General features: G+C 32.5%; 2 protein-coding genes across 2 annotated transcripts; one reads left to right on the top strand and one right to left on the bottom strand.

Moving 5' to 3' along the window:
* Positions 1 to 862: 862 nt before the first annotated feature.
* On the top strand, positions 863 to 15,360 carry LOC127724597 (ectonucleotide pyrophosphatase/phosphodiesterase family member 5-like). The gene is made up of 4 exons (XM_052231616.1): positions 863 to 1,716; positions 3,524 to 3,691; positions 5,632 to 5,880; positions 8,412 to 15,360. Exons 1-4 carry the CDS (start codon positions 942 to 944, stop codon positions 8,588 to 8,590), a joined length of 1,371 nt encoding a protein of 456 aa, XP_052087576.1. The 5' UTR covers positions 863 to 941; the 3' UTR covers positions 8,591 to 15,360.
* A 595-nt stretch (positions 15,361 to 15,955) lies between these two features.
* Positions 15,956 to 24,511, bottom strand: LOC127724576 (uncharacterized). The gene is made up of 2 exons (XM_052231576.1): positions 24,211 to 24,511; positions 15,956 to 20,826 (listed from the first exon to the last, which is right to left on the bottom strand). Exons 1-2 carry the CDS (start codon positions 24,431 to 24,433, stop codon positions 17,783 to 17,785), a joined length of 3,267 nt encoding a protein of 1,088 aa, XP_052087536.1. The 5' UTR covers positions 24,434 to 24,511; the 3' UTR covers positions 15,956 to 17,782.
* Positions 24,512 to 25,032: the final 521 nt, after the last annotated feature.

Below are 25,032 nucleotides of genomic sequence, written 5' to 3'. Positions count from 1 at the left end.
AATATGAAAATAAATAAAAAATACTCGAAACTGTAACATATTTGGAAAAGTTTTAATTTTTACAAATCACATAATGGATTGTAACTTTATTACACAACGACCAAATTCATAAAGTCTCGCAGCATGGAGGTTTACATCTACTGTGTCAAATAAAAGATACATGTATGTAACTTTTTAAAAGGTTTTACCATGAAAATCAATTTATAATAACCTTTGAAACCAGGAAGAGTTTGACCAAACAAATTGAAGTCAATAGGGCCAAATTTGTGTCCCTAGATGATGTAAGAAACCAATATAACTAACAATAATGAAATTATGTCCAGAATTTCAATATTTAAACAGTCTGAAGATCTCTGAAGTTTTAATATTCTAACAAAATCCTTTCAAAACAGTGTAATCCAAAATGTCTTGTGATTGATTGATTGCTGGTTGCTTAACGTCAAATACAAAATCAATTCTAAGAAATTTATAAGGAAAACAATATCTAATTAAAAATATTTTTAAGAGTGATTTTAGTTGAAACGTGTTCCGGTGATTTTAACACGTGTCGTCGGTTTAATATCCGTCAACATACAGGCAATTAGAATATGCTTGTCTAGGTTACATCTGATCTTAAAATACAGTATTTACACGATTATCAAGGTAGTTAAATATTGACCTTGAGCGAGAGAGAAAAACAGACGAAGTTTGTTTTCGAGAGCTTTTTCTAAAAAATATAGATTTAGCAATGCTGGATGAATTAAAAAACAAACAAACAAAGAAAGATGTCACGATAAAGTTTTAATTTTTCCAACGATCATCATGTTACAACCACACACGCAGTAAACCAAAAGTGTAACAGCAATATGAAAACAGAAGATGTTCTGACATTCTTACTGCTGACAGTTCAAACAATATGTCTGTCAACAGGAGTAAAGATATCAAACCTCATATTGATTTCAATGGATGGTATGCGATATAACTTCCTTGACAACCTAAACAAGGAGAGTATTTCAAATTTTGACTTTTTTAGAACAGGAGGTGTAAATGCAAAATATATTCGAAATGTTTTTCCCAGTGTTACATATCCAAATCATATGACAATTGTTACTGGTCTGTATCCAGAGAGCCATGGTATAGTTGGTAACAGTTTCTGGGATCCATATTTGCAAGATACATTCTATGATATAAATTACCGACAAAATTTTGAGTCGAAATGGTTTGATGTCGGATCAGAACCTATATGGGTGACAAATTACAAAGCAGGACAATCAAGAGATAGTGGTGTTATTTTGTGGCCTGGTGGTATTGCTGAAATGAAGTCATATATGCCACGTGTAATTCCAGGTGGTTATATTTATAACCTTACATACAACTGGAACAAGAGAGTTGATCATTTGATTGAATGGTTTACAAAAAATGAATCAAATATTCGTCCGATTAATTTAGGATTGTTGTACTTTCCTGAACCAGATGAAGTTGCACATACACATGGACCAGACAGTCAAGAAGTGAAAGATATTATTTATAAACTTGACAAAACTTTAGGCTATCTGAAGAAAAGGCTGATGGATGAAAATTTATTTAATGACATGAATATCATAATAACTTCTGATCATGGTCTTACAGATATCAGTAAAAGTCAACTTATCGAAATAGATCAGTATGTTGATAAGACACTTTATATTGCTCGAGTTGGTTTAGATACTCTAGTAACTTGCTTGGATCCTGCAAAAGGTATATTTTGTTTTGAGATACAAATATACATTTTGTACATGTACCTACATACACATACCATGATATAAAAGGTTCCATGACAATTCAATTCTAAATATTAGTTGCCTGCTTAGCAGAATTAATATAGAGATCCCAGCCTCTGGTGTCATTAATGATTTTTAATTTTAAAAAACTTTTTTCTAATGCATGTAATGTATTTCATGTATACAGCTTCTATAAATCATGATAAACATAATAAATTTAAGGAACAGAACTCAACTAAAATTACAATTACATGAGGTCAAGGTCAGATGACATTGGCTAGAAAAGACATGTACACCTTACAATCATTCCATACACCAAATATAGTTGACCTATTGCTTACAGTACTTGAAAAACAGACCAAAACACAAAAAATTGACAATGACCAATAAACTATTGTACAAACCAAATTAGAAAAATACCCAGTAAATACACTATATATGAATATAACAATAAGATATATACATTGCATGTAATACAAACTACAACAAAATAAAAAAATGTACATGTATATACATGTATACAATATGGAAAGCCATCAAACTAAATTTAGAATAAATACTATTAAATATGATGAAAATATTTCATAAACTTTTATTTTCATTGAAAAATGTCTAGCATTCATTTTGATTCATAAACAAATAGTTATGATTGATTGATTGTCGGCAGGAAAACTGACAATCCTAGATTTAGATTGGAGTCAAGCACACCTGCTACGTGTTGGGTTTGAACTCACAACCTCAGTGTTGACAGGCTAGTGATGCAGTAGTTGGACTACTTAGACCACTCAGCCACCAAGGCGCCCCAAATACAATGTAGTTATGATATTTCTTCTTGAATAAATCCAAAGTTGAAATAGAAAATAAAGCTGAGAATAAAAGGTTCCAGAAAACTTTGCCGAAATAGTAAAATGTTTTTATAACATGTATAAAGTTAAATTTTTGTAGAGGCACGTCCTATGGTATACCTATGTCTGTCCATCCGTCCATCAACACTTTGTACAATAACTTAAATTTTATATACACGTAACCAATTCTCAAGTAATTTTAACACATCATCTGCATTGACAGAAGAAAGCTGCTTTTTGATTTTGAAATTGTTGGCTGTATCCTAAAGTTTATTGGACTTTAATCCATTTGAATTAAGGCAATTTTCATATATTCCTCAAGAACTTTATATTTTTAATTAGTATAAAATTGAGAATGGAAATGGGGAATGTGTCAAAGAGACAACAACCCGACCACAGAACAGACAACAGCAGAAGGCCACCAACAGGTCTTCAATGCAGCGAGAAATTCCCGCACCCGGAGGCGTCCTTCAGCTGGCCCCTAAACAAATATATATACTAGTTCAGTGATAATGAACGCCATACTCAACTCCAAATTGTACACAAGAAACTAAAATTAAAAATAATACAAGACTGCCTGGATAAACTTCCTATAAACTTTACACTATTGATAAAAGGAAGCTCCCTTTCTTTTCTTTTTTTCTTTTCAGAGTTACAGGACTTTAATTGTCAGATTTAAGTGAATTTTTCATATGTTGTACATGTATCATAACTTGAGTTTGCTTGGATTGATTTACTGGCATGACTGGAAACTAGCAAGAGTGATTTTTGGTTGACACAAATGTTTGATAGTCACAATGTAAGTTGTTTAGACTCGGGGCAATTTGGAGCCTGACAAACTTTATAGAACTATAAAAACTTTGCTTTTTTTTTTTACCTCTAGATGTCTTTTGATTTATTTTTTAACAATTCATTAATCAATTCATTCTGTTTTTTAAGCAAGTACACGGGAAGAACTGTACTCAAAACTGAAAAAAATTCCCAACATTACTTTATACAGAAAAGGGGATGAACACTCTACGGCACTGCACTATAGTGAAAACAGAAGAATAGCAGAGTTTGTGCTGGAAGCAAAGAAAGGATATGTACTGAAAAAAACTTCACTAAGTAAGTAATACTGGTAGATATAGGAAATGCTTGTGCTACTTGTAGTTTCATTTTCAACATTTTTTACAGTAGCAAGTTTTTTTTATAAAAACTAGAATACATGTGTAATTCAAACCAAATAAAAAAATAAGAAAGTCTGATACAACCGTAATCTTTCTTTCCTTTGCCTATTTCATTTTGGGCAGCCGCTCCATAATTTTTGTATTTCAGCTTTGAGGCGTGAGGAGAACTTATCAGGCAGCGCAGCACAATGTCTGAGGAGAAGTTATCAGGTACATCACAATGTGTGAGGAGACCTAATCAATCATGTTGTTGTCATAAGTAGTACTTTCCAAGGTAGAGGAAAAAGATGAGAAATAACACAAGAAACAGATTATTACGTTTTTTTGAATATAGATGTTGTAAAATATCAGCCTCTTGACACAATGTAAAGCTTTTAAGCTCTGTCTCTGCACTCACTCCCAAACAAGGGTCACATTGTTGCTGTAGAGAGCTTTATAATGATATCATTGGGTTTTTTTACTCATTAATATCATTATATATCACTGTCAGAGCTACTTTTTTACTCTGTCTCTGCACTCACTCGCCAAAAAGGGAGAGTGATATATAATGATATCAATAGGTCGAAAACCCAATAATCTATACTTATGTTGCCCTTGAAAATATTAAGATTCTTCTTTCTTTTCAGATGTATGTTAATTTTAATATTGATAATGGAATAGGATTATACAGTATGGTATCTTTATAGATGAAATTTCTTTAATCATGACGGCAGAGTATAATTTTTGGCTTCTGCTGTGTTTTCTCACATCTAAATATATGTATTTCAAAGCTAATACTAACAATGACCACTGTCCTTTCCTCGATCTTGATATCTATATCACTAACGGGAAGCTTAATACAAAAATTTATGATAAAAGAGATGATTTTTCATTTCCTATCGTTAATTATCCATTTTTAGATGGTGACGTTCCCTTGTCACCATCTTATGGTGTTTATATATCTCAACTTGTACGATTCGCTCGTGTATGTAACGTTACGTATTAGATTTTAGCGAGAGAAATTTATGTATTACTGAAAAATTATTACACCAGGGTTTTCGATATCATAAACTAGTCAAAACATTTACTAAGTTTTATCATTGGTATAAGGACATCATTCGTAAATATAACTCAACATGCAGACATCTTATACGTTCGGGTATTTCACATCCAATCTTTTATGGTGATATTCTTTACAAAGCACAAAAATGTCAGTATTCACCTCAAAAGCTAACAAAACCTTTAAACAGACTTATTAAGAAGGGATATAGTTACGATACTGTTGTCAGGTCATTAAAGATTGCATATTTTGGCTTTAATATTGATTCACTTATAGGGTCTTTGCATCGGAATTAACACATTTATTCTAAAACCAGTTGTTGGCATGACACAGGTTATGTTCTCATATATTTTATGACAGTATAATACTAAACCCCTAACAGGAGGGATTGTGCCTGATATTCATATGATGAAGACATAATCTTTCAATCAGTTTAATTATTAATGTGAAAATTTCTTTCCAACTCCTGCAGGCAAAATTGACCTTAGGTAGAATTGGCTATTCTTTTTAGGTTCCTTTTTGTTAAATAGATCCTCAAATTTTAAGTATTTATACATCCCTAGCTTTCAAATTTTGGGATTTGAGCAATCCCTATGAAGGTAAATCCAGAAAATCTACTAAGTTTCAGGCATGTTGTAGACACCAAATTATAAGTGTTATTTTCACCATCCTAAAATAAAGTTATTTTCAAATGCAAGAAGCAAATGTTAAGACCTCTTAAAGCGGTGAGATAAAGATATAGATATTTAAGGGTGAAGAAGATATAATATATGTTCACATTCATGAATAAAAAATTGCTAGATTGAATTTTACTTATGAAGATACATTTTTTGTTGTAGATGGACATCACGGGTTTGATCCAGAGAAAGTTCCTGATATGCATCCATTTTTTATTGCCTTTGGTCCAGCTTTCAAGAAAGGATTGCAGAATGCTGATCCATTCAACTCTGTCGACATCTACCCGTTGATGTGTCATATACTTGGGATTGACCCAGCACCTAATAACGGAACACTTAAAAATGTGCTGCATATTTTAGCACATCCTCCATCGCAGCATACATCTACATTTCAATTCACTGGCATCACATGTAAGTAAAATGTTTTTACTGTCGTCCATTTTTTTTAAATGAAGTTATTTAACTGTGTCGAGATGTGACAGTGGTTTTGGATATACATTTGTAGTGGCAGTTGTCATATATTTTGGGTTTTTTTGTGCCTTAAATAATGTTAGATGAACGAAAAAATTATGGAAGTACACTAGAATGAAAATGATTACCAAATCAATCTCTTCTCAACCCTTATAATTATTGGAATAATTTGAATAAAGTAATTTTATCAAGAAATGAGTATCTTTTTTTTAAGAATAAACAACATGTTCTAGTCTGTAATTAGGGCCCGCTGAATGGGGGACACCCTATAGTGATCAGTCTGTCCGTCCGTCTGTCCATTACAAATTGAGTCCACTCTATATCTAGAGAACCGTTATGATTTCAAAGTTTATACTTGACATGTATATTAACCAACTCCAGAGGGTGTGTCATAATGTATGTACAACTTCCTATGTCAAAGGTCAAGGTCAAAAACTTGGATTTTAGTTGACAACCCCATGTCCTATGGTAAAGATCGTGTCTGCTCTATATCTTGAGAACCGTTATGATTTCAAAATTTATACTTGACATGTATATAAACCAACACCAGAAGGTGTGTTAAAATTTATGTACAACTTCCTAGGTCAAAGGTCAAGGTCAAAAACTTTGGTTTCAGTTGACAACCCCATGTCCAATGATAAAGATACAAATTTTTTACCACACATTATTCACAGCGGGGCCCACAGAGATGGCTCCCATCTCAATGATACATGTATCTAGTTTCTTCAACCTCATGGTTCATTTCCTATCTAGAAAAAAATTAAAAATTTATTGGATCTTACATTCTTTTTACGAAAATTCCTGTCTAATTTGCATATATAGCATATATAATCTTACATCTTATAATTTGATAAAATTTACCTTAGATATAAAGAAAAGGGTTTGATGTTTTGAAAAAAAGACTACTATAGTCTTCATTAGCCTATTTCAAATTTTGTGGAGTCTAATGTAACAGGATTGATTTTTAGTTTTTAGATTAAAGATTTCTACTTACTGCCATGAATTGTCTTGGATGATTTTGTATTTTGTCCCAATATCAGGTGTCAAAACGTTGTTGATTTTACACACTAACCAGCCATCCATTGTTAATCATTATGCCGAAATGGAAGTACAGTGTTGACACCCAGGCCTAAAATTTTACATTCTCAAAATTCAGCCAATCCTTTTTGGTTAAACACACCAAAATAATCCTACATGTATAGCAAGATATCTTGATTTTCAATACTGCATTTAAAGAAATTAAATGGTGACTGAGTAACTGCCTGAATGACAATATTGTAAATTAGAAAATTATTGCATGCATTTATTATTGCAATTTTTTTAAGAATGGACAAAAATGTGAGATTAATTATTGCAATTTCAGGACAATTTGCATACAGATATGGTGTATGTATCAGATATCAGAATGCAAGTTCTTATTATTGCGATATACTCACCTAGTTTCATTTTTCGCAATAATAAAAACCTTGCATTATTTTCTTTCATATAGAATTATATATAAAACAACACTGTACAAGCAAACTTTAGTTGATCCAAACTGTATTTTTTCGTTAAGTGACACAAATATATCCAATGTTTGAAATAAGAAAGTAGAAACAATTTATTTTCAAATAAGAAACTCACATGGCTAAAATTAGACAACCTTATATATATATCTATGTTACCACAGGATAATCTAACAATAGTCTTTGGAACTATTTCTCAAAGAACCGCCTTGGTGGTCTCGTGGTAGCGTATTTGCCTCGAGTGCAGGATGTCATGGGTTCAAACCCCGGCCTGGTCAAACCAAATACTTTAAAATTGGTATTTGCTGCTTCTCCTCTAAGCACGCAGCATTAAGGAGTAAGAGCAAAGACTGGTCGGCTTGGAGTCAGAATAATGTGTCTTGGTAAGGTGACATGTCTTCCTGCGGACTACTACTTTGTGAACTAGCGCGTTAAAAATCCGGCTCAGCATGTTGGTCTAGTACAAAGCAGGGTTAATACTCATATAACATTAACATGTTTTCGTCCTGAATATGCATATTAATTTGCCGCTGGACTTTAAGCAGCCATTCATTATTACCATCATTATCTTTAAATAATGGTCTAAAGAAGGAAAGAAGAACAGATAAGTAACCCTTGACAAGCAAAGATGAAGAAGATACAAATTCTTTGGAAATGTTAAATTTCATTCAATGGCAATTTTGTTAAAATAACAGTCTTTCTTTATACTGTGGATTCATTTATTTTCGTGGGTACCAATTTTCGTGGATTAAGGAAAACTTACATGTTCGTGGATATTTACTTCGTGGTTTTGCCATATTGTGTATACACGCCTATAGGAAATTTGTAATTCGTTGAATATTTAATTTCGTGGTTCATCTGTACCCACGAAATCCATGAAAATTGGTATCCAACGAATAATAATGAATCCACAGTAAATAAATTTAATACTGAGATATTTATCTTTTGGGTATTTTTTTTTTTCAGTTTTAGTGATAGTAATATTTGTTGCCTTTGTTGGAGGAGTGTATGCAATAGGAGCATGTAGACAAGGAAGAATAAAACAATATGTAAAAGTGAACAGAAAAATCATCAACCATTCTGAGTTTGGACAATCATCCTTGCTATATGGTAGCAACGGCGAAGAGGAAGATGATGATTTTTAAAAAGAGGCAATACACATAAAACATTGATAATGTTTGCCTTATTATTATTCAGCAGTGAAAAAATTGTGATTTTATTCATTTCTTTTGAGAGTTACCTCAATTTTGGGGCACAACTATTAGACTCAATCAATTCAAACACTTGCAAAGCAAACTGATTGTGTATTATGTAGTTTTTCAACACATATTGAAGAGTTTTGCATGACTGTAGCAATGTTATAGGTATAATGACCATGCTGTACAAGGTGCGTCTCTCTTATTAAATTTAGATTTTATACATTTATAATATATATTTTTTTAAAGTTTAGGGATGCCAAGGGAAAATCATTCTTGTAACATTCCAGAAATATAAATGAGGGTTTTGATGATTTTTGCCCCTTTATTGATAGATTTCTTGAATTTAATGTCCAGTGGCAAATATTGTACACATATTCAGGAAAAGAATCCATTGATAATCAATAGGTTCTGCAAAGTGGGTACAATGTGATGAAGGTCAGAAATTTTTACTGCCACTGGGAAATGAGGGGAAATTTGATAGAAGAAGTTTTGCCTTGCAACAGGTCACCACATCCCCCACAAAGGATTTTTACAAGGGTTCTTTAACTTGCAGTTCATGTGGCACTTTTTGAGGCATCATATTTAACGTTCTGATTGGCATAGGACATGGCTGATTATTTATACATCCCACACATCCAAACAGATGCCCCTGTTTAGCATGGTTTTAATGCCAAGTGGGAGAAGTCATTGGGTTTCCATATTTATAAACCCTAGTCAATCCTTTTTCTTATTTTTGAAATCCTGTCGGTTTTATATTTCATTTGTTAAAAGTAGCCTTTACTGTTTCTGACCTTTAAAGTGCCACATTTTTACCTGGGACATTGACTTATTTATTTTCTTTCAATCAAGTTTTTTTTCCCAATCCAAGATCTTTTGAAATTATGCCATTGCATTTTGCCTAGCTTTTCCTTATAAAGCCATTATATGCTGACTATGTGTAATACCATAAAATTTGAATGCCTTGTTTTTTTTCATTGAGTTCCTTACAAAAAAAGGGGGTAACAGGTCTTGTTCTCTTGAAATATAAAAAAAAACACAAATTTTCCTATCAAGTTCAATATAGTTATCTGCCCTTGATTTTAAAAGAATTTCAATGAAAATTTTAAATACACTTAATTTTTGATAGTTTAATCTTTAAATTTCAAGTTTTAGATGTTTCCATTGTATATTGAATGATACTTGGTAAGATATTTTTAAACCATAACAGTATTTTTGCAACATGCCCAGAAAGGATGCTTAGAAAAAGACACCCAATCTACCTTAAGCTATATTCAGTGTGAAAGTTCTTTTATTAAAGGATTCCAATTTTCGTGGTTTTTTTTTTTTTTTGTAAAGTCATGCACTGATGGTTTTTTTAATTTGTAGTTTCATACTTTGCACATAAAAAATCAAAGTGATACATTTATTTAGTTGAATTTTTAAAGTTGTGGATTTGTTCAACCATGACATCCATGAAAATTGGTTCATGTACTCTACTTATATAAGTACTTTCACAGTAATATACTTTTTGTACAACTGAATTTTAGTAAAGGCAAATTTGAATTGTATAGTCAATTATAATGTCATATTTTCTTCATATTAGTGATTTCTTTATGCCGCATCAGCACAAAAAAATTGTATAGCGGTGATCTTCATATAAGTATGTAGTACATGTAATGTACATTATTTTAATAAAAACAAAACATCTGTCTTAGGTTACTACATGTGCTTGACTAAAATATCTTTTGTTACTTTAGCAAAGTCATGTGTCCGTATTTTGAAGACATCATTTAAGCATAATGATAATATACTTATAGTTTAGTATATTTTTATCCCCCCATCCACAGTGGAGGGGGCATTAAGTGTTACCCTTGTCTGTTTGTACGTACATACTTCCCAAAATTAGTTTTCATTCTCTAAGTTTAGTTTGCCTCAACCAAATGTTATGAAACTTATACACAATGCTTATTACAATAACACACAAATCAAGTGTGAATTTGGGTGGCGTCACTTTTACAGTTCTCTAGTTATGTTCCTTTAAAAATAAGGAGATGTGGTATGATTGCCAATGAGACAACTATCCATCAAAGTTAAATGAAGTCGATATAAGCAATTATAGGCAACCGTACGGCCTTAAACAATGAGAAAAACCTATACCATATAGTCGGCTATAAAAGGCCCCAACATGGAAAATATGAAACAATTCAATTGAGAAAACTAACGGCCTACTGAACTACAGGCTCCTGACTTGGGACAGGCACAAAAAGGAATGTGGCTGGGTTAAACATGTTTGTGAGTGCTCAACCCTCCCCTAACCTTGAACAGTAGTGTTACAGCACAACATAAGAACAAACTATAAAAATCATTTGAAAAGGACTTAACTCATCAGATCAATACAAAGCAGAAAAAACATTGAACAAAAACACAGATTGGATGTGGCAGGGTATTTATATATCCCTAACAACAACAAAAATACCAAGTACAGATCTGAGAGTAATTGCAGTTTCTTACAGCTAGTTCAAAGTCAATAACAACCAACTAATAAAAAAAAATCATGATTCTAAGACTAAAATATTAATCAATACACATTCAACTTCAAATGGATTTAGTATAAAGATGTCATTAACAGTCAGAGAAAACATGACCTTGTACAATGTAAGGATAAAAGTATCAACAGATTGTAGTACCTTGATAGTGCATATAGTTTGTTCTTATGTCATTCTGTTACACCACTGTCATGGGTTAGGGGAAATGGTTTTGCGCCAGCAAACATGTTTAACCCGCCACATTCTGTGTGTGACTGTCCCAAGTCGGGACCCTTTAATTCAGTGATTGTGGTTTGTTGCTGTATATCATATTTTTTTTTCGTTTATTGATTTGTACGTAAATCAAGCCATTAGTTTTTTATTTGTCATTTCAGGTCTTTTATAGTTTACTATGCAGTATGGGTTTTGCTCATTGTTGAAGACAGTACTGTGATCTATAGTTATTAACTTTAATGTCATTTTGTTTCATTGACAATCATACCATATCTTCTTATTTTTATATTTTGAGGTAGTAAACCAAATAGAATATGTCAGTTTCATTAATAAGGTAGGTTAGTAAGTAGAATAGTCAGAGGCCATTTTAGGGGGAGGGGGCCCTACCCCTCCGTATGGAGCTATATATATAAATGTTGGGTACCAGGGGCCTTCTTTTTCAAAATCCTGGATCTGCTCATGATAGTTGTATTTTTCAAAAATATTTAATATATACTTGAAACAAATGAAAAGTTAGAAGACGCTTAGATTAATGTAGATAGATTTGTTTGAAACAGATATATTTTGTCTTGGCTTATTGTTTTTATGCCCCCGCCACAGCGGTGGGGGCATTAAGTTATACCCTTGTCCGTCTGTATGTACCAAAATTGGTTTCCGTTCTCTAACTTTAGTTTGCCTCAACCAAATCTTATGAAACTTATACACAATGCTTATTAACACAGATCAACTTTGAATTTTGGTGGCGTCCCTTTTACCATTCTAGAGTTATGCCCCTTTACAAATGGAAAAATTACTGAATTTTTCGTTTCCGTTCTCTAATTTTAGTTTGCCTCAACCAAATGTTATGAAACTTATAAACAATGCTTATTACCACAAAACACAGATCAAGTTTGAATTTTGGTGGCGTCACTTTAACCATTCTAGAGTTATGCCCCTTTAGAAATGGAAAAATTGCAAAATTTTTATTTTCTTCTAAATATCAAGTAATTTTTAAAATTGGAGTTATCTTCCTATGATTATAGTTGAATCAACTACAATCAATGCTTTATACAATGCAATGTTTAATTTTGACTTCCACTGATAAAACACAGATCAAGTTGAATTTGGGTAGTGTCACTTTAATCATTATTGAGTTATGCCCCTTTATAAATCGAAAAATTGCAAAATTTTTAGTTTCCATTCTGTATCTTAAGTTTGCCCCAACCAAACATTATGAAACCTATACACAATGTTCATTACCACAAAACTAAAGTACAAATTTTTTGTTTCCGTTTTCTAACTTTAGTTTGCCTCAACCAAATGTTATGAAACTTATACACAATGCTTATTACTACATAATACATGTACAGATTAAGTACGAAATTTGGTGGCAACGCTTTTACCATTCTTGAGTTATGTCCCTTTATAAACATAAAAATTGCTGAATTTTTCGTTTCCGTTCTAACTCTAAACTCTAGTTTCTCTCAACCAAATGTTATAAAACTTGTACACAACCGTTCTTGTGTTATGCGTGTTTACAAATAGCAAAAATTGCTGAATTTTTAGTTTCTGTTCTCTACTTAAGTTAGCCTCAACCAAATGTTATGAGACTTCCACACAATGCTTATTACCACAAAACTCAGATCAAGTTCAAATTTGGGTAGCGTCACTTTTACCGTTCTTCAGTTATGTCCCTTTATAACTATATGATATGCAAGCGGGGGCATCATCTGTGTCCACATGTGGACACTATCCACATTTTTTTTTCTAATTTTTTTATTGTATGATACATGTTATATTTTACAAACACCAGTGTTCAGGTGTGGATACAGCCATTTTTAAAAGGGGGGTTTCAACACATGCAAGTAATATAAACAGGGGTGTTCCTACCCCCTAGATCCCCCACTGGTGTTATTTTGTGATGCATTACTGATGAGGCATTGTAAATATCAACTATCTAGATTGTCCTGGGAGATTTATCTAGTAAATAAATTGTACATATATGATTTCCAAATACCTTCAAAGAAAGTATTTTAGTGAGCAGTTTGGAATTGTTTAAGGAAAAATCAATGTAAGATCTCTTCTTTATCTAATACACTTTTATTAAACAGATGAATAAAAAGATTAATTGTTTATTTAGTAAAAAAAAAACAATCATTACAGATTATGGAAAAATTAAAACAATGTATCTTTTAAGTATTTGGATCTTCAAATATCAAGGTTTTTGCATAGTAATTAATTAAATTATCAATTTCTTGAGAATTAGCAGTTTTAGATTTTTATACTCTTATAAGTTCAGTGAACTACACAATAATGATAGGTTAGAGAAATCAAAGCCATGTGATATGTCATAGAAGAACTCCCTGTACTCTATAAGTGCTTCACACATTGTCATGAAAAATAAAAAGTAAGCTCTATTAGATTTTACTGTTGTTCAAAAGTATATATCTGTCAAGTAGGGTCTTCTTACTAATGCTGTTTGCTTCTTGTATAAATTTGATGAAAGGGAGAAAAAGTTATATGCTCAAAACAAAATTCTGAAAGGTAGAGTACATATTTTATATATTATATTGTTTATGTTTATCTTGATTATTTGGATTTTGATGTTTATTGTTATATAAAACACACGAAGTTCCTTTTTAGCTCACCTGGCCCGAAGGGCCAAGTGAGCTTTTCTCATCACTTTGCGATCGTCGTCATCGTCGTCCGGCGTCGTCTGTTAACTTTTACAAAAATCTTCTCCTCTGAAACTACTCGGCCAAATTTAACCAAACTTGGCCACAATCATCATTGGGGTATCTAGTTTTTAAAAAGTTTGTCCGGTGACCCGGCCAACCAACCAAGATGGCCGCCATGGCTAAAAATAGAACATAGGGGTAAAATGTAGATTTTGGCTTATATCTCTGAAACCAAAGCATTTAGAGCAAATCTGACGAGATAAAATTGTTCATGAGGTTAAGATCTATCTGCCCTGAAATTTTCAGATGAATCGGACAACCTGTTGTTGGGTTGCTGTCCCTGAATTGGTAATTTTAAGGAAATTTTGCTGTTTTTGGTTATTATCTTGAAAATTGTTATAGATAGAGATAAACTGTAAACAGCAATAATGTTCAGCAAAGTAAGATCTACAATTAAGTCAACTTGACCAAAATGGTCAGTTGACCCCTTAAGGAGTTATTGCCCTTTATAGTCAATTTTTAACCATTTTTCGTAAATTTTTGTAATCTTTTACAAAAATCTTCTCCTCTGAAACTACGAAGACAAATTTAACCAAACTTGTCCACAATCATTATTGGGGTATCTAGTTTAAAAATTGTGTCTGATGACCCCGCCCGCGAACCAAGATGGCCGACATGGCTAAAAAATAGTACATAGGGTAAAATGCAGTTTTTGGCTCATATCTCTGAAACCAAAGCATTTACAGCAAATCTGACGAGGATAAAATAGTTCATTAGGTCAAAATCTATCTGCCCTGAAATTTTCAGACCATTTGCTGCCCCTGAATTGGTCATTTTAAGAAAATTTTGCAGCTTTTAGTTATTATCTTGAATATTATTATAGATAGAGATAAACTGTAAACGGCAATAATGTACAGCAAAGTAAGATCTACAAATAGGTCAACATGATCAAAATTGTCAAATGTCCCCTTAAGGAGTTATTGCCCTTTATAGTCAATTTTTTACAATTTTCATAAATTTTGTAAATTTTTGAAAATTTTTACATAATATTTTCCACTGTTACTACTGGGCCAAGTTCATTATAGATAGAGATAATAGTAAGGAGCAAGAATGTCCAGTAAAGTAAGATCTACAAACACATCACCATCACCGAAACACAATTTTGTCATGAATCCATCTGTGTCCTTTGTTTGATATGCACATAGACCAAGGTGAGAGACACAGGCTCTTTAGAGCCTCTAGTTATATTTTGAGAGAAATATTAATTTTTATTATATTTGAATGGTTATTTTTAATAATTAAAACAAGTTATATTTAAAAATATGTTTACTCTGTCATTTTATTACCCAAAAAACGGATCGTTATTATTACATTATACTCTGTGCAAAGAGAAATGCAACACAAATATTTAAAATTTCAAACCATCAAATCTTCTATGGTCAGCTCAGTCATTCAATATAAATGTTTGAGGATTTCTAAAAGAAAATGGCAAAAATACAAACAACAGTCCATCAAAAAGATCTGATCTCACTTATTTTGGGAACTCAGATGCACCATACTTTTAGAGCTATTTTCCTAATGTTTGTATTTAAAGGTTTGGTTGGCTTGCTTGCTTTCCATTATACTCTGCATTATACTTAACATCCAATAACATTTAAGTGTAATGTATACAAGCTGAAGCCCCACCTATCTATTGATTGCAGATGTCAATCTTAATTACAATGCTTGAGCAAACATTTATACAAACAAAGCAAGCAAGCCAACCAAACCTTTAAACTACAAACATTAGAAAAATAGCTCTAAAAGGTTCTACTGCAGATGTTTCACTTCTATTATTATTATTTTCTAGTAGTAATATTTCAAATGTTAGAAAAACTCTTAAAAATACCAGGCTGATAAAAGGAAAAATTGAAGGCTCTTGCTAAAACTATATTTTATTCAAGAATGCTAAATTGGACAAAGGGCCAAGTCTCTGTTACATGAATGAAATTAGATGTGAGGCATAATGTAAAATGTCTCACAATTTACCTATCTAATAATGCACATGGTTGCTTAAAGCAAACTAATGAGTACTTGCTTGATTATAGTAAAGTATGCCCTTTTACACTCTTATATCAGTGACTGTATTTTAAATATGAAAATAAGGAGATGTGATATGATTGCAGATGAAACAACTATCCACCAAAGTTCAATTGAAGTGGGTGTAAGCAATTATAGGCAACCATGCAGCCTTCAACAATGAGAAAAACCCATACCTTATATTCAGCTATACAAATAGGTTTAAGGATGTACTTAGGTGAAATTAAAAAAAACTAAAATTGATACTACAAGTCGGAAGAGCATTAGTTAGGAACAAAATAAGCTAAAAATATTGATAGGTTATGGAGCTCCTTTTCGAGGTATTTAATTTTTCAAAAATGGAAGGAAAAGGCTGACTCGGACTTTTACCATATATTTGCAATGGTATTATTTGGGTCTCAAATCGAAAGAAAAGAAATCTAGAATCTGCTTAAATTTTGGTAAATGACCTTTTATGAGCTATTGAAGTCTTATATGAAGAAGAATTGGTGTTATGGCGCAAAATATTTTACCCTGTATCGTAGGGAAAAAAAACCAAGGACATTTGACACAAATTCCTAAACCTGACTTCAGTACATCCTTAAACTTCTTTGACATATATAGTGCAGAGAAACAAGGTTCAGCGCAATATCGATAATAAATTTGAGTACAGTACAGAAAATAACAAAACAATATTTAATCATGTTTCAAACTGAAAAATTAGTGAATCAATATATATTCCACAAAATACAAGATGCAATGACCTCACAACCACATTGCTATCATAACCTTAATCATTGTCTTTTTAAGGCAAAAGAAAAGATGCTTATACTAGTTTGTATAAATAATATTGCTATATGAAGAATACTATATAATATTACTTTTAAGTTCTTCTTACATACATTTTCCTTCGGTGGTCTTTAACATCTGCTGTTGCCTTGATTTATTTCTTGTTTGTAGACCTCGATGTCGGACAGTTCGCCAGCAGAGGTATCGACCCATTTGTAATAATTACATCCCCCCGGTATAAATTTCACTGCCGCGTGACCAATTGTGCATTTCGACAATTACTGTCTATTAAGTGATGATCGAGGCCAAAGTATTTGAAAGTCCAATACTTTTTACAAATTTTAAAGAGCTGATAAAACCAAAATAAGACCAAAAGTAAAGTATTAAGGAATATTTATTAAAAAAGCAAATCTAAACCCTAAGCGTTGGGTTGATTGTATACATTACCTGTGCGAGTAATGATACAAAACAATGAACTACTTTTACAAGTACTAGTCACAGTTATCAATATAAAAATAAGGAGATGTGGTATGGCAATGATTGCCGATGAGACAACTATCGGCAAAGTTGAATGACGTGGATATAAGAAATTACTGGTCACCATATGGACGTCAACAATGAGAAAACTCATCTAACGAACTAATTTATAACAATCCGATTTACGAAAAACAAATATGACACATGAACCAACGACAATCACTGAAATACAGACTACCTTCTTCTGTCCCTCTTCCTCCATTTTCCGAAGGGCTTTGTATTTTTAGTAAAAGGGCCAGCACACTGCATAAGTTTAGGAATATATAATAGTTTTGAAATAATTTCATAATATTTACAGTACTTTAAGATCAATCATTGATAGAGAGCTTGAGGATATTAAGCTCTAGTTTAATTTTGTTTTACTTTTGCAATGGTAAAACCCCTTTCAATTCAGCTGCTACACAGAGAGGAATATATTTCTCCTCATACTTTTCTTCCACGACCGATGACCTCTTGGACTTACACAAATTAACATTTTGTTTTGCAGCTGTATAGTCCCATGCGATTTCAACAGCTTTGCAAAACCAATGTTCAGCCCTGTACCAGTTTTCACTAAGCATCTCACTGTATCCAAGAAGACTGAATGATCTGCTGTTTTTAATCTCTGTACAGAACTTAATGAATGCAGCTTTGACACCTTTTATCTTTTGATCTGGTTCCCGTATCTTTACTAAGCATTTGATAGTATGATAATAAGCAAATGCCCTTGAGGGAGCTTCTATTTTAGTGTGAATATCCACTTCCTTTTTAAGAAAATCATCGAGTGTGAGATATTCTATTGTTCCGTAAGAATTGCTACATTTATTTGTAGTTGCCTTAAATAGAAACGTCTCAAGAATATCCATTGCTTCCGGCCATCTTTCTTGGTTACAAAGAAATGCAGCATAATCCACCGTAGTAGCCGATTCTTTATTCGGTATTTCTGATAGGAATGTAGAGAACAATGTTTCAGCTCTGACTAAAGCAGTTATTCTTTCATCTGATTCCTCCGGATACTCAAATGCTGATGCAAAATGTAAACATGCCAGATTACCATTAAACGTTGAAAGATTCAAATCTTCAAGGTTGTCCATAACATGATCGGTAAACTGGACTGCCTTACTTGCTGAGCTGAGTTGAAATGCTACTGTGTGAACCACAGCGATACGACTTCCACCAAATTTATCAGTAGGAATCTCCTTCATATATGCAGTAATTTCAGAATGCTTTCCTTTAGACAACAAATTCTCGATATGACATGCAATTTCTTTCCAATTTGAATACTGGCATTCGGTAATTGTATTCGCTTTGTGAAAAGCAACTTCAGCTTCTCCCCAAAGTTGTAAATGTGTTAAGAAAAGACCATGTAAGTAGTTACTCCAAAACGTGTTTGATTGCTGACAGTATTGCTGAAATTTATCTAAGATTTCATCAGGTATACCTTTAATATTGTTCTCCTGTTGGTATGCCACTAGCAACATGTATAACGCAAGTGGAAAAGATGGTAAAGCAATCATTCTAATAGGTTCTCCAACCAGGTTGATTAAATCTTTTCTAAGATTTTTCTCTAATGTTATGATTTTGGTATCGTTGACATTAGTGTAGTTGTCTGGAGTGTCGCAGCTACTCTTAACATAATCTTTTAAATGAGAAATGCAAATATCGGTGCGTCCAGTTGCCATGTTACAGAGAGCAAACTCTACACTGACGGAGTCGTACAATCCTTTCTCTTCTACATACTGATTGAAATGGTCAGTTGTCTTTAAAAGTAGTTGACGGTTTATGTGAGACCCTTTCGGATGTTGACATGAGTAAGCGTGATAAAAGTTACCAAGATAACGATTTACATTTCTAATGTCCGGATATTTGTTCGCGTAAAAATCAACGGCAAACTCCAGACACCTGATGCACTGTGTTACTATTTTCCACTGGGAAATAAAGGAATATAAATATTTGCTAAAACAATCAGCTGGTGCACATGTTTGAAGGAAGTCGTAAAGGTCGGCCAAATAATGGACTGAATCATCTACTTTATCATCAACGAGAAGTGCCGAAACAAATGATATAAGTGTATGAATACACTCTTTTGCTGATTCCTCTCTATTCCTGTGAACTTTGAACTTTCTAAAATCATCTAAAACTGGGCCAATAAAATGTCTGAATGGTAGCACAGCACTTTGGTTTGCAATAATGTTGGTGTCTGTAAACTCTAACACTGGAGAAATTGGGTCCGTTCGGATTGAAGCTAACAGAATATCCAGATGATGGAATTCATCTTCAGTTAGATGATCCAGAAGATTATTTTCTGGTATGAAATAACTAGGAAGCCATCGGTCTTTTACAAATGCTATCAAAGTATCGAGAACATATATAATACATCCTCCTTGATTTTCATGCCAACACTCAGTCGGAAGGCGTTCACACGAGTAAAGAAAAGCTGTCTTCATATGATAGGAAGAGAGAAGATCTAAACCTTTCATTCTTACTTGTCGAAGTAATTTCAAATATACATAACACTGTCTTTGGTCGTCCGTTACAACGTCTTTTGCTAGCCTTACTTCTGATGTTGCGAACGACAATCTCCATTCTATGTTAGGATGTTTGGTGTGTCGATGTGGGACAGGCACAACATGGCATCCTTCATCAACAATGGATTTTATTAATGTATCAGACAACCAGTTGTTTGTTTTCTGCCTTAACGTCCAATTATTTGCAATTTTGGGCCACGTGATTGGTAAAGCGGCAACCATCTCCTGTCGAGGATGTTGCAAACTTGTACTCGATTGAAACAATTTTAAAGTTCTTGCAGTGATGTCTTCAAGTCCAACTGCTGGACCTTTCTGATCTACAATAAACTTTGAGATATCGGTCGATTGCTGAAACCCAATTTGATCCATTAAAGTTTTGATATCATCTCTAACTTTTTTGGCATTAAAAAATCCCCTTTCTTCAACATATATTGCAGTCGATGGATCAACTCCACGAAGAACAGATTCTGGATCGTTTATAAAGAGTCTACAATATCCAGGATGTACTTCTTCTATTTCTAAAACAACTTTTTGTTTATCAGTAGCTTGAAGGTCTAGTTCCTTAATGCGTCGCGAATTCCATGCCACAAGAACATCTATGTCACTGTGTTGAACACCTATTGGCATCTTAAGAGGTTCTTTTGATATCATTCTTGGAATTTCGTAACATTCTGCACTACTCCCAACGGCAATGTATTTTGATGGTGGATCTTCTCCGTATTGCTGACGACCTCTAGTATTGAGTTTGTCAATTTCTTGTTCTACTTTTGGATGTCTTTTCGATATCAAATGCTTAGGCAGAAGTAGGTTTACAATAAATGAAAAGTGTAAAGTTGGAATATCTGCCGTGTTGTCCCATTCCCCTGGTAATGTTGGACTTCCCTCTCCATCAGCATCTGAAAAAAAAACAAAGATTTAAAAACATACAAGGTAGAGAAATATAAACTGACACAAGTCGAAAGACTGACAACGCCGTGGCTATTAGAATTTATTGTGATCACATAAACCCCTGCTTACAGAAAAACTCATAAATGATTAATGCCAAAAACCAAAGTTCAAATTGAATATGACCTGTACAAACACATTATAACACGAATTCGAGTAGCGCATCTATTATTGATTGGTCGTGAATTGAATATTTTTTCTACAATCGAATCTCTTTCTTTTGGTGTAATTAGTTAAAGGTTAGACAAAACTTGGTCATGTTTTATGAATATCTAAAGCATGAGGAGTAGCCGAGAGGTTTAAATGTTTATAAATCATAATCAAATTTTGTCTGACCAATTAAGAACAGAAGCACATTGCAAATTTATCCTTTGCTATAATATTGTATATAAAAACTTCTGTAGTTCAGTGGTTGGTTCATGTCTGTCATATTTGTTTTTCGTCAATTGTTTTGTTATACATTAGTTTCCTCAATTGAATGGTTTCATATTTTTCATGTCGGGGCCTTTTATTGGCGACCGTACGGAATGGGTTTTTCTCATTGTTGAATACCGTACGGTTGCCTATAATTGCTTGTATCCACTTCATTTGAACTTTGGTGGATAGTTGTATCATTGGCAATCATACCACATCTCCTTATTTTTATATTTAATATGAGTTCCCTTTAAGTTTTAACATGGTTGATAAAGGAATGTAAATCATTTTAAATGGTGATTTCAACAGATGAAATGATATAACACTAATATAGCTTTAAGGGACGAAGAGGAAAAAAATGACAAAAATGGCGTTTTTTGTGCTTCAAGTTAATTTTGATACATATGCATCTCAAATTCCTTCATTTTTAAATGCACACAATGTTATCTAAATTATCTTTTCGAAAACTGTATATACTTTTTTGATAATGATAAAACTAAATCAATAAATGTTAAGAGTAGGATCGTTGCAACCTCAGATGCTTACTTTTTTATTGATGAATTTATTGTGTGTTTTTTTTTTTCTTCATTTATTTGCTTCATATATAAGCAGTCATTGTTTCTTAAAAAACATAGCCTCTTGGGTCAATAAGTTTAAATGTTTCTTTTTGTTCGTTCCATTATATAACGTTTACAAATTCAAAACTCATTTAAGTATATGTAAGAGAATGATAATCCCTTTCTTCATGAATAAGTACGAGCGTTAGCGAGTACTTATCATGAAGTAAGGGATTATCATTCTCTTACAAACTTAGAATATTGTAAAGTGCTCAAGGCTCAAATGATCTATCAATTAGTTTCATTGTCAGTGCAATGTTTATAATTGATGCATGACTTCCTTTTTCGGCATGTCATTTATGGATTAGTTTTAGTGATGTGAGGACTTTCTTATCATTTGGGAAATATTTTTAAAAAAATGCGTTATAGATATTTGGTGACACAACAGTAGAAAGAAAAGGTAGGAATTGTATGTTTCCTGATTGTGAGTATGAATGTAAATCATGTAATATTTTAGTGAGGAATTATCCTTTTTTTATTTACAGTTTAAATCAATTAATACATTTGAGTTACAACTAAATTTTATTTCACAGCCAATAATTTGGTCCGGCTTTTTACATCAAATACTGTTTCATTATGTCAGGGAAATGTTAAAAAATAATGCCCTTAAAAGTTTTTAATATGTTCAAAACTAAATTCCTGTTTTTTTTATCGGAATACATGTATTGGAAATAACTATTCTCCCCAACCGCTGATCAAGTAATCAAAGTTTTGGAAAGCTAAAGATTTAGGTTATTTTTTATCTGAAAGATTTTTTTCCTTTTTTTTTTTTGCATTGCTTTGGTATTGTTTAATTTTATAGTAATTTGAAGTTATTAATATTTTCATAATAACATTCACGGTACCAATTTTACTGCACCAGTGAACAACTTATTTTGAGATTTTTGTTTGTTTCACAATTCAACTTTTAGTCAGTTTCAATCACTCTGTGATAAATTCTTTCAATCTGATAAATGTGCTTCAGGGCAGTTGTAACTCATTTATAGAAACTCTTTGTTTTGAACTGTAAATAGACCCAAATAATAGGATAATCCCTCACTAAGAACATGATTTACATTCATTCTTCACAATTAAGAGGCATCCAATCCTACAATTTCATTGGTCGAGAGTACTTTGCTATATTCTAACAATGTTTTATATTTCTTTTCTTTTGTTATCATTTAGAATAACTAGATAAACAACAGTGCTCGTGATTTTTGTTCCTTTTGCTCTTTTCCTATGTAAATTGCCCCAGGGGTTGTATACTTCGTTAATGCAATCATAAAGAGTTCACTTTTATAATTAATCAATGAAAAGTCATTCATGTATATCATTTTAAAGGGCATGAAAATTCATGCACTATGGGGAAAAAAGAAGAAAACAGTACTGATTTTCCACTGGACGAGCAGGAGTGGGTATGTTCTAAGTAAACAATGTCTTGACAACACATATTGTTGTATTGCGTAGGAGGAGTGAAAATAAAGAATTCATTTCACACGTGAAACCCCCGTGTTTATTGACAAGAGAACCGCGGTATTTTGTTGTTGCAACTATATCGTTATAAAGAACGAAGCTCTACATTTTCAGTTTATTAATTGGCAGTAGTTTTATCAAAAAAGTTGATGAGAAACTGTTCTACACGAATATGATTTGTTAATCGAATTGTGAACACTAGAACATCTTTCTATCTTACTGTAATCAAATAATGAACTTTCAGTAGTATTTTCAAGTGCTTTGTTACTGTCTGGGACATCAGCAGAACATGGGCGCGATTCTGTGAACATATATATAATGAATTTAACTGTCTTTTTAAACGCGGTGTATATTCTACAAATTGTGCTCATACAAAAAGAAATTTGGCGCGAGCCGTATAAACTTGTTGAAACCCATTGTATTTATAAATAAAGTGTATTTATCAAGTCAGTATTATCATAGGATTACCATATTACAATGATACAATAAAGTAAAGAGATTTCCACAAAAGTTGAGATTTCCACAAAAGTTAGCAAGTATTTCTAATATACTAGTACTTGATCAGAACGTTGATTTTCTCTTTTTAATTATCCTACAATTTGTTTTCCCGAGACTTTTTATAGCTTACAAGACGATATGTGTTGTAGGCTAGCTATATTGCGAACTGAAGCTTGTTTACATTATTGTCCTCCGGTGCTGGTTGATTATTATCTTTTTGGTCACATCTACCACAATTTGTATCTTTAAATTTCAATAGCATAACATATACGTTTTGTTTCAGTTAACCTAAATGCCGTGTTGCGTTTAACCATTCAACAATCACTGAAGACATTCTGACAATTACAATTATACCTTTTTTTGAATCTTCTGTCGACGGCGGTCTATTTTCTTGCATCTGATCATCGTGTTGTCTTTCATATGGCACTTCACATTTTGCACAACAATCCATATCAACAGAACTTTCAGTCACTTCTCTTGCAAAGTCTGTATTTTCTACTTCATCATTTTGTTCGGCATTATTCCGGTCTGATATTGCAATGTTGTCGCTTATTTTTTTTCCATTTGATTCAGCCATGATGTCTAGTTTACCTGCATGAGTAAGTTTATAAAATCATCATAAAATACCGGTTTGATGTTAACATAGTATATTATGGATTTAAATTATTAAGTGTTGACCTATTTTTGAAGGAAAAGATTCTATATTTAAACTACTGTTAAAAACAGAATTAAGTTAATCAACCAAAACATATCAGATTCCGTCTCGAATATTTATTGACCGAATTCATGAGTTACCTCCGAAAATGCAACTGGATTTGAAAACGCAATGAATGCAGATTTTGTAAAGATTCCTGTCTAATCACCAAAAGTTTAATTTGCTTATCAGAGAAAAATACACAAGCGTTGTAATAATTTAAATTTACGCTTAATCGAAGTATTATACCAATTGGAAATCAAAGTTGTCTTTCTTTGCACATAAATCTGGTAATATCGTCAAATAAGTATATACTGCAAGATATCATATCTAGAATTTTCTATAGAGAGGGTATCACTTATATATCGGAATGTGAAGTGAATAGATAATGCTTTTTTCTTTCATTCTTCTTGAGAAGTCAAGTGATCAACTAATGAACAACACTGTTTATTTCTTGATGTAAGTCAAGATGCGAAGCATCT

The sequence above is a fragment of the Mytilus californianus genome, unplaced genomic scaffold (genome assembly GCF_021869535.1).
Source record: "Mytilus californianus isolate M0D057914Y unplaced genomic scaffold, xbMytCali1.0.p SCAF_14, whole genome shotgun sequence".
Lineage (NCBI taxonomy): Eukaryota > Metazoa > Mollusca > Bivalvia > Mytilida > Mytilidae > Mytilus > Mytilus californianus.
Note: the sequence above shows the minus strand (reverse complement) of the source record. Positions and strands in the feature narration are given on the sequence as shown.